The sequence below is a fragment of the Callorhinus ursinus genome, unplaced genomic scaffold (assembly GCF_003265705.2).
Source record: "Callorhinus ursinus isolate GAN/ISIS: 27379988/994484 unplaced genomic scaffold, GSC_fseal_2.0 scaffold6, whole genome shotgun sequence".
In the NCBI taxonomy this organism is placed as follows: domain Eukaryota; kingdom Metazoa; phylum Chordata; class Mammalia; order Carnivora; family Otariidae; genus Callorhinus; species Callorhinus ursinus.
Genome location: NW_027397068.1, coordinates 29639161 through 29652425, shown reverse-complemented (window position 1 = coordinate 29652425; position 13265 = coordinate 29639161). Strand labels below are relative to the sequence as shown.

At 35.7% G+C, this 13265-nt stretch overlaps 1 protein-coding gene across 8 annotated transcripts in view; it reads left to right on the top strand.

Moving 5' to 3' along the window:
- Nucleotides 1-12104, top strand: part of WASF1 (WASP family member 1) — a 66734-nt gene extending 54630 nt beyond the window's left edge. For 7 of the 8 annotated variants that reach the window (XM_073893771.1, XM_025863913.2, XM_073893770.1 and 4 more), the window contains 6 exons: nt 3216-3369; nt 4440-4557; nt 6053-6225; nt 8260-8439; nt 9502-10130; nt 11240-12104. In XM_073893771.1, coding sequence (XP_073749872.1) covers nt 3216-3369; nt 4440-4557; nt 6053-6225; nt 8260-8439; nt 9502-10130; nt 11240-11397 — 1412 coding nt within the window. In that variant the 3' untranslated portion in view covers nt 11398-12104. The remainder of the gene's footprint in view (nt 1-3215; nt 3370-4439; nt 4558-6052; nt 6226-8259; nt 8440-9501; nt 10131-11239) is intronic. The other variant, XM_025863920.2, reaches the window with a different exon arrangement.
- The last annotated feature ends 1161 nt before the right edge of the window (nt 12105-13265 follow it).

Below are 13265 nucleotides of genomic sequence, written 5' to 3'. Positions count from 1 at the left end.
TAAACTCAGATCTGGATGTGAAAAATCAAAACAGTAGTTTTTCTTCTTAAACAGCATTATTGAGATATATTTCATACACCCTACAATTAACCTGTCTAAAGTTAAAGTGTACAGTTCAGTGGTTCTCAGTATATTCACAGAGTTATGCAACTATCAGCATAATCAATTTTAGAACATTTTCATCACTCAAAAAAGAAACCATATACTCATTAGCAGTCACTCCCTATTTTCCCTTTCTCCCAGCCTCTAGCAATCACTAATCTACTTTCAGTCCCTATGGTTTTACCTATTCTAGACATTTCTTATGAATGGAATCATACAATATGTGGCCTTTAGTGATTGACTTCTTTCATTTAACCTAATATTTTCATTATTGGTTCATGTTGTAGAATGTATTTGCATTTCCCTGAAGACTAATGATGTTGAGCTTTTTCTCATGGCTTGTAACCATTTAAAGACAAGTGATCCAGCAGGAAGTGGTAAAGCTAGGATTTAAAATCAGGTTTAAGTGACTTATCAGTTGTGTATCTTCTTTGGAGGTTCTTTTCCCATTTTTAAGTTGGAATGTTTTTCTTTTTCTTGAGTTATAAGAATTCTGTATATATTCTTGATCCAAGTCTCTTATCAGATATATGATTTACATCCCGTTCTGTGGGTGATTTTTCTTAGTGATATCTTTTGAAGCATGTACATGTATATTAATTATACTTCAAGAAATTCTTGAAATAATTGCTACTAGCGAAAAAGTATTTTATGACCATACGTTCAAATATATAATTTACCTCCAAAATTTTTAAAGTTAAACATTTAAGTTATAAATATATGCCATCTAATAATACAGAAATACAGAGGTAGTTCCTATATGTAACAGAAATAAAAATTAACACTTAGTTTCAAAATACTGTTAAATTTCAACAAATATCTTAGTACCCCAATTAAAATTGAAAACAAAAATACACATAACAGTTAAGTAACTTAAATGATATGTTTAAATGTTTAAAAAAATTTTAATGTGCCAGTAACTGTCACAATTTTTCATAGTTTCCTTTAAAATTATGGGGAGCATTGGAGAAGGATTCAGAATCTAAAAGATGAATTGCTTAATCTGATGTCGTTTTGGGGTTGTTGGAAAGAAGAAATTTTCAAAGTTATTTAACCTAGATTTTTAAATTCAGTTCACATGAAATAACATTATGAAGACAATACTAAATTATGGAGTGTAATATTAGTATTTTTGTTTTCTAAATTACTGTTAAATAATTTAAGTAATGGTGAGAACTATGACTATAATTTAGAAAATGTGTAAAAAATGAGTTTTTAAACAAAGACATATAATTATATTTAATTATGTTTACAAATATTTTGTTGACTTTCTGTGTTACATAATACTACTTAAATACCAGATGTCGTTGTTGGCAACTGGACGGGCTTTTGTCACAGTGGCCTGTTAAGACACATGGTAAATGAGAGTGGCTAAAGATGGAGAATTGCCAATTAATGGGGCACCTGTGTGGCTCACTTGGTCAAGTGTAGGACTCTTGGTTTCGGCTCAGGTCATGGTCTCAGGGTCATGAGATCAAGTCCCATGTTGGGCTCCACCCTCAGTGCAGAGTCTTAGAGTTTCTCTCTCCCTTTCCCTCTCCCTCTGCCCCTCCCCCCGCTCTCTCTCTCTCAAATAAATCGTTTTTTAAAAAAGTGCTTATTACTTTATACATTCTTTACATCCTTGACTAAGAAAGTTTAGAAAGATTAAACACTAGGTTCCATCCTGGTTATATACTTCTGGTAAATAAGTGGGGTTGGGGAGTGGCAAGAATTGATCCATTTTGATTATAGAAAACAGAGGCCACATCTGACAGGAGCCAGAGAACAGTGTGTGGTGTTAGGGCTAAAGGATCAGTCTCAGAGGCAGACAGATCTGGGTTTTCTGTTCTGGCTCCATTGCTTATTAACCATTTTGCCTTTGGCCAGTTATATAATGTTTCCTAGTCTTGGTTTTCTTATGTTTCAAGTGGAGTAATAATTTCTCTTATTGAATTGTTGCAAATATTAAGTAAAATAAAAATTAGTGAAAATATTTAGCACAAATAGTCCATACTCATTAAATATCTCATATCATTCTTTAGTGATAATGAGAAAAAACTTTTTTCTTTCCTTCTCTGAATTTTACTTTGTTTTTGAAAGTGTGTTAGAAATCATGCAGCAGTGGAATACTAGGAAGACAGTCCTGGTGTGGCCATTGCAGAGCCACATTTGCTCCAACTATTCCTAGATCCAAAGGTTCTTGCTGAGTGAATTTTACTTGTGAGGATGATAGAGATACTATTTTAGGGAGAAGAATAATTTTAGAATTGTGTAGTACTGGCCTTGCTCTGGTATAAAGCATTTGTCTACATACTTAGAGCCATATTAAATATGTTAGAAATCACCTACTTTTTTAATATCAAAAAGTCAATCTAAGAATTAAGAACATACTAATTTGTTACATTTCTTATTTTAACATGCTGCATAGTCCAAAAGAAAATGAGTAAATGAAGTTATTTTAGATTATCATGTATGTGATGGAGCTCTGCTGGTTACTGGAGATACTAATGTGCAAGACAGTGTCAGTCTTCAAGAGCTTATAGCTAAGTAGAGATCCTTACAGTATAAGATAAAACATAAGTGAAATAGATGATGATATAGATTCCCTGGTACTTGAAAATATTTTCTTTATGGCAAAGTTTGTTTTAAGTTTAAAGCATATGTATAATATTTATAGTCTAGATAGCATAGAGGTCAACAGTATATTTAGCCCAGAATGCCACTGAAGACTAAGTAATTCCTTTAGTGTTGTTGATATAAGCTAAATAAAAGTAATAAGGGGAAATGGGAAAAAAGATTATTTAAAAAGAGGAAGAAGAAAAATGTGGGTTAGTGGGGGCTGGGGATGGCAAGTAGGAAAAAGATGTTTGATGGGAAATGTAGATAATGCTTCAGGTATCATTAGAGCCTTCTGAGCCTTAGAAATCAAAGGTGCCTTCAAACTTACCTGGTTGGAATGATATTGGGATATAATGATAGAACATTTAAAATGGGGTTCCTGATTTACAAGCCTCTACAGTCACAACTTCCTGAGCTGTGCTGACTCTTAAACAAATACAGTTTGTGAATTTGTATTTATGTGAAATCCACTTAGTAAAATAAATAAAATACATTTTTGATTTTTGTTTTAGTGTCTTTGCAAGATATAACAATGAGGAAAGCTTTCCGAAGTTCTACAATTCAAGATCAGCAGCTTTTCGACCGCAAGACTTTGCCTATTCCATTACAGGAGACGTATGATGTTTGTGAACAGCCTCCACCTCTCAATATACTCACTCCTTATAGGTCAGTGGGCTACTAAATATGAAGGCTGGCTATTTATTGCAGAATTTCAGTCCAAATCTGTAGCAGTCTATCCCCAAACATTTTTTACGTCACTGGGCTTTTCACCAACACAGAACTCTCTTCATCCACCACATTTAGAAAACTTTTGCTTTATTCACTAGGTACATTCCTAAGATTCTGGCATACAGAAGACAAGACTTATACAAGGGAGTTGTTTTAAGAAGTCTTATTAATCAAAGCCAATGGCAGACTTATTAATATGAAGGGGCAAAGAGTTACTGTCTTTTTAATGTAATAGCTGGTCAGATGAAAAATAAAAAATGAAGAGCTCAAAATTCCACCACGGTAACAAAATAAATATCATTTTTGCTTGCTCGTGCCTACTCTTGATCTATATGCATTAAGTTTTTACAAAATGCATATGCAGTATCTGTTTTTAAAATGTTTTTTACCATTTAAAATAAAATCTGGAATTCCTCAGGCTTTCTTTGGGGGTACTTTCACATGATTGGTTAAATGGGTAATTTAAGATACACAACACATATCCTGAACAAAATGGTATTCAGATATTTATCTCAAACTGTTTTGTCAGTATGCAAGTCATTGGATGAAAATAACTGTGATTACTAGAATGAGTTTTAAAGGATATTTTTGGGATTTGGTGAGATAATAAGTAAATTAGAGTATTGGCAGAAACCCTGTATAATTTCCCTATTCTAAATGATATTATTGTCTTTTCAGGCTTTTATCTTTGGCAGAACCTTTTGTAACTATTGGAATTTCCCAAAGGACTTTTAGAAAAGTTGGTATTCAGCACAAGTTAGGGATGAAAATTGTCCAGATGTTCTTCAGATTAGTAACACCAACTCTGAAAAACACCTTTTTTTCCATTGTCCTTAGTTTTTTGTCTGATTCGTGAGAAATATTTTATTGATGCAGCATTCTAATTTATTTTGTCAGTATTTTTACACATGCTGTATTTCATTAATGTAAGAGAAAAAAACATTTTAGTAAAATTATTCTGATTGCCTAAGTCTTACTGATACATGTTTTGATATTTTACATTTCAGAGATGATGGTAAAGAAGGTTTGAAGTTTTATACCAATCCTTCGTATTTCTTTGATCTATGGAAAGAAAAAATGTTGCAAGATACAGAGGATAAGAGGAAGGAAAAGAGGAAACAGAAGGTATTAAAAGAGATTCAAAAAATTGAAGTTAGTTTTGGTGTATTTGTGTTTTGTTGCATACGGGGAACTTGTTTAGGCTTGTATCTTGACAGTTTTATACTGAGGTCTTTATAACCACACAGGAAGATCACAGTCTACTGGGGGAACAGGTGAGCAATCAGATTATTACAATATGGTCTGATAAGCGCCATAACAGAGGTATGTGTGGAGGGTTTAGGTAGCACAAAACTGCACCTGCTTTAGCCAGAAGACAGGGTTGGTAAACACTTTCAACAAAGCTTATAATAAATATTGCAGAACAAACAGGAATTAAGTGGACCAGGGAAGAGGAGAAGGGCATTCTGGTAAGAAGGGATGAAGGAATATTGTGCAGATATTGGCAAAGTAGATTAAGTTATATTTTCTTACCACAGATCATATCCTAAATGTTTTGGAAAGATTATTATATTCTCACTAAATTCCTCTTGTCTGTCTGCTGTGTTGCCATTTCCTACTTGGTAATAAAATTCACTTGGATCTCCTTTATTTCATGTTGATGATAACTGGAAATAAAGAAAGAGGAAGCAAAATTGGGATTTAGGCAGAATTATGAAGGAGGCAAAATCCCTCTCTTTCTCCTGTAACTATCTCTTCTCTCCTCCCTTTCCCTCATAGTGGCTTCATTTTATTTTCTGTACTAGATAGTATCCCAGCATTCTAGCCAGAGTTTACAAACTGGTGACTGACTGGAAGCTCAGGTTATGCCTGCAGTCAGTGTTTTGTTTGACACACACAGTGGTTTTAAAATTCTTGAACTGGAAAGCCTTGAATGGGCATGCCTGGTTTTGTTTTGTTTTTTCATTACAATCCCCATCTTACACCTGACTTTCTTCATTCATTTTACAATGTTCACATGAACATTTCACATTCATGTATGTGATCTGCTTGGCCCCTTTGGGCATTTGACTTTGTTACACCAACTCTAGACCTCGCTATGCTTTCTCCCACAATTTGAATTATTTTGTGTTTTAATTTTTGAATACCCTGTTTCTGATGAGGGACACAGTTGTTATGGGTTAATTGGATAATTGTATTGGCTAGCTAATTGGTCACTTTCCAGATTACATAGCCTTAAATTTTCAGGTTTTGGTTAGAGTTAGTGCCATTAATGGTAGAAATTTCACTCATTATAGCAAAAACTAATAGATGTGGGAGCAGAATTGGTGAATCTTTTTTCATCCGAAAGGACTTTCTGACCTCATATTTTATTATTTAGGCATACTGTTTTTATCTGGTGCATCAATTCAAATTAGAGGTTAAAGAAACTGGGATTGGAAGCAAGCTAGCTAAGATTTAATTCTGAATGTACCAATGAACTCTCTGTGTTACTTTAACTATATTATGATGGCATTGTCTTTTTCAGTATTAATGTTAGAATTTTATTTTGATTGTTATAACATCTTTTTAAAAACTTAGCCCTTCAGCATTTGGCTTTGTTTTAATACATCTGTTATAGCAGAAAAATCTAGATCGTCCTCATGAACCAGAAAAAGTGCCGAGAGCGCCTCATGACAGGCGGAGAGAGTGGCAGAAGCTGGCCCAAGGCCCGGAGCTGGCGGAAGATGATGCTGATCTCCTACATAAGCATATTGAAGTTGCTAATGGCCCAGCCTCTCATTTTGAAACAAGGTTTCTTTTTTGTTTGTTTGTTAACAAAATTAATGATAAAATACTGGCTCTGTTTCTAATATCTATGCCTCTAATTCTTAGGTCCTGAATTGTTGAACCAGCAGACCCTGCTTTAGCTATAGAAATAATTTTGAAACCCTGACCACTGTGAGCCTACTAAAGTCTGATCTTGGGCCAGTCGTTTTCATACCTGGATTTTAGTTTTGTCATCTATAGAAAGAGGTGGTTGGAATAGATGATCTTCAGGGTTGTTTTAGCTTTCATATGAAGTCTCCATGCTTTCTCAGGCAGAGTCTGCTAGAATTTCATAATAGAGGAATGGGGTCTGGAATGTTTTTGAAATATTACTGATTCACTACATATAAAATATGAGCTGAGAAAGGGTAATATTTTGTTCCTTTTTCTTTCTCCTGACTCCCTTTCTATGCCACATCTCCCATCTCAGTTACATCAGGAATTTTAAACAACATTACTCATCCCCTTTTGCAGAACTATAGAATAGGTCTTTTTTCCTCTCTCAGTAGCCATGGCCCCATCTAAGTAACATGCTATCCTAACTAAACATTATACTAGCATCTTTCTGTAAAGGAATTTGTGTATAGTTGAATGAGTATAGTTATTATTATATATATTATAGTTACTGATTTTTGAATGGAAAAGAGCTTAAAGTTTTCTTTGGAATAATACATGTAAATTATTAGGCTTATATCTTGGCCAAGTTTAGGAGTAATATACGTGTAAGATACTATTTATATGCATTACTGGAAGAAAAAGACCAAAAAGGATTGAGATTTATTTTAAAAAGTAATCTATAGGGGCGCCTGGGTGGCTCAGTCGTTAAGCGTCTGCCTTCGGCTCAGGTCATGACCCCAAGGTCCTGGGATCGAGCCCCTCATCCGGCTCCCTGCTCAGCGGAGAGCCTGCTTCTCCCTCTCCCACTCCCCCTGCTTGTGTTCCCTCTCTCGCTGTCTCTCTCTCTGTCAAATAAATAAAATCTTTAAAATAAATAAATAAATAAAAAGTAATCTATAGATAAACATTTTTTTCTACTACTGTTAAGTAATTATGATATTACCTTACCCGGTAACATAAGTACAATACAGTTAATCCTTGAACAATGAGGGAGTTAGGGGCACCAATCCCTTTTGCAGTCAAAAGTCCACATGTAACTTTTGACTTCCCAAAAACTTAACTACTAATAGACTACAGTTGACTGGAAGCCTTACTGAGAACATAAATAGTCATTTAACACATATTTTGTATGTTATGTGTATTATATACTGTACTTTTATAATAAAGTAAGCCACAGAAAAAATGTTAAGAAAATCATAAAGAAAATACATTTACAGTGCTGTACTATAAAATAAAAAACCTCATGTAAGTGGATGTGCTCAGTTCAAACCTGTGTTCAAAGTCAGCTGTATTTTCTAACTTCCTTTGTGTACATTCGTCCCCAGCATGCACTACAATCAGTAAATATTTATAAATCTTAAGTCACATGTTGCTTTGTTGTTACTCAGTTATTTTCTGAGTACCCTACCACCCTAACAAACACCAAAAAGACAAAACAATATAATTAGCCATCTCCGTGGTGCTAGTATCATGGAGGCCTTTCTCACTGATAAAGACATTTGGAAGTCATTTAGGTTTAAGAGAGCAACGAGATATCCTAATGGTAGAAAATTCCAGTTTTCATATTCTAGCTTTTCGTCATTGGCATCGTGTTTTAAAGGAAAAAAATGAGAGAGACAGATAGCTTTGAACACAATTTGCCAAAAGTTAATTACTTTCTTTTCTTGTTTATAAGATTCTATATGTAATACTTTTTATCCTTTTGAATTGAATTAGTATTATTAGTAGGTTGCATTGTGAGCAGCATTCTTTGTTTTAAAAGCAGTAATAAATTTCTAAAGTTTCTTAGTAGTGGTTAAAATATTGGCATTCAAAGGATACATGTTAAATATCTCCTGTAGAACACTTTACTACACCAGTAATTCAAGAAAAATACACTGATACTGTATTTTTTTTTTTTAGACCTCAGACATATGTGGACCATATGGATGGATCTTACTCACTTTCTGCCTTGCCATTTAGTCAGATGAGTGAGCTTCTGACTAGAGCTGAGGAAAGGGTCTTAGTCAGACCCCACGAACCTCCTCCACCTCCACCAATGCATGGAGCAGGGGATGCCAAACCCATACCAACCTGTATCAGGTATGTTGGGACAGGCACATGATATTTGTTCCTAGGGGTTGGTAACCTTTTTCTTGAAAGGCCAGTTAGTAAATATTTTAGGCTTTGTGGGCATACATTCTCTGTCACAGCTATATACTCAGCTCTGCCATTGTTGCGTGAAAATAGCCATAGACTGTACATAAATAAATGCCTGTTTGTGTTTCAACGAAACCTTATTTACAAAAACAGAGAGCAGTTGACACGTTCTCGGGGAAAATTTAGTGAATGAGAATTTACTTTAAAGATTAAAGTGTGATGATTTCATTTTATTATAGCTTTCTTATCAAGCACATGATGTGCAGTATATTAATAAAAATTAAGAATTTCTGGACTGTGGTAAAGGACTAAGAAATGGGAACCAAAGGTGTGATTCTAAGTGTTAATTTGCTATTATGGGGAATACTCCCGAGAATTTGAGAGAAAAGAGGCAATAATCTTTCAGTAAAGCAATTTTGAAGTTGAATTTTGTCCATTGTTACCCAGATTATAAAATTTTTAATAGGTAAATAGAGACCAGCTTTATAATTTTCAGTTAAAAAAATCAGCCTTCTGTCACTGAGTCATTTGATGTTCCATCCTCAGGAAGGAAGAGAGCCATAAATTTCCTTTTGTGGCTTGTAATTAGTTGTTATTGATTTAACTGAAATGACATATGATGAGTCTTAATAGCTTCAGTATCAATGCAGCGTTTAATGGCCACAGGTATTGCTACAAATACTGTAATATGATAAATGTTGAGTCATTATAAAGACTCCTATCACAGCATAAAATTGAACATTTTATTTATCAAAGTAAGCATAAAATGCTTGAGTGTATATGACAGGTGCATGGAAGGATGAGACCATTTAGAATATTACAAACGAAAGCACCACCTCTTCATTTTCTTGTTGCTACCTTCCCTTCACCCTAAATACTGAAGAATTTTTAATTTCTTTAGGAACATGTTAATGCATCTACCCTGATACAATGACTGATAGTTGTATCTTTCCTGTGGTTGGTTCTTTCTCTTTTAATAACTTGCTAGGATTTCTTTATCTTCAGTTCTGCTACAGGTTTGATGGAAAATCGCCCTCAGTCACCAGCTACAGGCAGGACACCTGTGTTTGTGAGCCCCACTCCCCCACCTCCTCCACCACCTCTTCCATCTGCCTTGTCAGCTTCTTCCTTGCGAGCCTCAATGACTTCGACTCCTCCCCCACCAGTACCTCCCCCGCCTCCACCTCCAGCCACTGCTTTGCAGGCTCCAGCAGTACCTCCACCTCCAGCTCCTCTTCAGATTGCCCCTGGAGTTCTGCACCCAGCTCCTCCTCCAATCGCACCCCCTCTAGTACAGCCCTCTCCGCCAGTCGCTAGGGCTGCCCCAGTGTGTGAGACTGTACCAGTTCATCCGCTCCCACAGGGTGAAGTCCAGGGGCTGCCCCCACCCCCACCACCGCCTCCTCTGCCTCCGCCTGGCATTCGGCCACCATCCCCTGTCACAGCTGCAGCTCTTACCCATCCTCCCTCTGGGCTCCATCCAGCTCCATCTACTGCCCCAGGTCCCCATGTTCCATTAATGCCTCCATCTCCTCCATCGCAAGTTATACCTGCTTCTGAGCCAAAGCGTCATCCATCAACTCTACCTGTAATCAGTGACGCCAGGAGTGTACTTCTGGAAGCAATACGAAAAGGTAATTGCCTCATGGCCGTTGAGAGCATTGCTATGGTAGCATTAGAAACTTTCTAAATATTTGACACAGTAACATTTTCCTCACTTATAAAATTTTAGATGATATTTTTGCACAAATGGTTTTTATTTATTTTTTATTTTCTTTATTTTTAGAAGATTTTATGTATTCATTTGAGACAGAGAGATAGAGAGAGAGAGCATGAGGAGGGGGAGAGGCAGAGGGAGAGGGAGAAGCAGGCTTCCTGCCGAGCCAGGAGCCCAATGGGGTCCTCGATCCCAGGACCCTGGGATCATGACCTGAGCTGAAGGCAGACACACAACCATCTGAGCCACCCAGGTGCCCCTCACAAATGGTTTTTAGAAAGGAAAGCTATGTTCAACGTATATTTTAAATCATTTTCCAGAAAATATATCACATTTAATTATTTTATTTTCATACTTTGGTAGGGATTCTTAAAATGTTTATGGAATAAATGAGAAATTTAAATATCAGACTTACAGAAAATTTAGTTAAAACCCTTTATATTATGTTTAATATGTATATTAACTCCTTTAAAAATGGTATTTTCTTCAGTGTTAAGGCTGTCCATTTGGTGTATCAGTGACACTTGCTCTACCAGATGCCTTTATAGGATTAACGTTCCTCTCTCAGGAGCCAGCATTTCCTCTTATTCAGCCAGCATTTCCTAGGCACCTACTTTAAGCCAGGCACCAACAGTATAGAATGAATAATAGCGCCTTTCCCTCGATTCCTTGGGAGAATAAAGCCACAGGAAATATACTCAACAACATTCATTTGACCACTGGTTAACTTTTTAGGGGGGCTGCTGAGTAGGGAGGCACAGTAGACCATCATGGCTAAATAAACTGTAGATACTCACTGGGATAGCTGGTAAGTTTGACCAACTAGTTTTATAGATAATGAAAGAATTAATTGACCAAATTAATATGATTCCAAATATGATCCCTTCAAATTCTTTTTAATAGATCTTGCTTTTCATTTTCCTGGTAGTATTTCTCACATGTATTTGATTTTATTCCAGAAAGATTAATAATATGTAGTATTTAGTATTTTGGTTTACAATGAATGCTTTGGTTTTTCTATATCAGGTATTCAGCTACGCAAAGTAGAAGAGCAGCGTGAACAGGAAGCTAAACATGAACGCATTGAAAATGATGTTGCCACCATCCTGTCTCGCCGTATTGCTGTGGAGTATAGTGATTCAGAAGATGATTCAGAATTTGATGAAGTAGATTGGTTGGAGTAAGAAAAATGCATTGATAAATATTACAAAACTGAATGCAAATGTCCTTTGTGGTGCTTGTTCTTTGAAAATGTTTGGTCATTCCAGTGTTTTGCTTTCTTTTCCTTATGATAAATAACCCTTATCCTCCATAATTTTTGATTTCTAAGAAAAATAATAGCATACATTTCAAACTAAATGTTTTACAGTGGCTTATCTTTTTTATTTTTCCCTGAAAAGATAATTTGGTCAAAAAACCACTAAGTATTAAGCATGGACAGCTGTTGTTAGAGTAGCAGATTCAGTTTTTTGAGATACCTTAATTGTGCACTTTGTGAATTTTAATTTAAAGAAAGCAACTGAGATTGAAATCTTGAGGGCAGCTGTATCTATTAATGAGCCTTATTCCATTTCCTGATGTTTTAAAAGAAGAAACACTGCCTTGATTATATGAATACACTCAGAAAGTACACTTAGCTAGTAGTATTGAATTCTCTTAAAGGAATGCTTGAATTTTTTTTAATTATTGTTTTACCGTTTTTAAATATTTGCCTTATTTGAATGTTTAGCAGCACCCCCTTTCCACTTATATATTGTGTGGTACGATTTTGCTTGCCTATAAGAGTTTAAAAAATTTCCATGTGAAATACTCTGACATAAACATACATGTAACTTACATTAACTGTTAAGAATTAACAGTCTGATTTAATAAATGGTTCATTTTAAAGGTTCATGGGTGTTGCTCTTTGAATCAAACTATTTCTGATAATTTATCAAATATATATAAAGTAGGCTTTTAATACATAGATAGTAAGCAAAAAATGTTAAAACCACTTAAGCTGTATAATTTCTTCTTAATTAAAGAGATTCATGTTGTCTGGTATGTAAGGTAGCTTTTATATCATTTTATCCTAAGGTCACAAAAATCAGTATTTTTTAACTCATGCTCTTAAATTAAAATCTCAATGTGCTGTCTAATTTCAACACAACTTGACTTCAGTTTAACAGCATTCTTAATTATATTTTGCAATGATAAAGTGAGTTGTTAATGTTTACACAGTCCAGATTAAAGGATGGAGGGAAAGCAGCATTAATATTAGATTGTTTAATGTGAAGTTTTTGTAGTTGGACTGTAAAAGTGACAGTAGTCTTCATCCTTTTACAGTGCAATTTCTAGCTCCTCCCATCAAGACATGGGTTCTTCCCCCCCCCCCCCCCGCCTTGGATCTGAGTGTTGCTGAGACTTGTTCTAGCCAATAGCATTGTCTCAGGTTAAGCCTGCTAGAAGATCAGAAACCTCATACAGAGAGCTGTGCCAAGTGAGACCATCTTAGACCAGCCAAGCACAAGCTCACCCACTGGCCAGCTGTAAACAGATGAGCAAGATTAGCTAAGATTAGCCCAGCTCAGAAGAATTGTTCAACTAACCTATAAATTTATGAGCAAAAAAATAATGCTTATTGTCTCGTACCTAAGGTTTGAGATGGATTATTTCATACAGCATTAGTGCAACAGTAATAGATAGCTGATAGATGAGGTCATTGGTAACTTGGTAATTTGGGGGTTATTTAGGTAAATAACTAATGACCCGTACTCCTTGTGGAATAAGAATGAGGAACTAAGTTCTATTGTGGCAATAGTTTGGACATTAAAAAAAAATTTCCTAATAGTTCTAATTAACAGAAGATTTGCTTTGTTCTTTTGGGTAGCTTTGCCTAGAACAAGAGATTAGATAGTGGGGGCACCTGTGTGGCTCAGTCGGTTAAGAAGTTTTGACTCAGGTCATGATCTCTGGGTTGGGCTCTGTGCTGAGTGTGGAGCCTGCTTAAGATTCTCCCTCTGCCCCTCCCCCCACACCCCACCCACCCACTCACATGCACACACATGCTCTC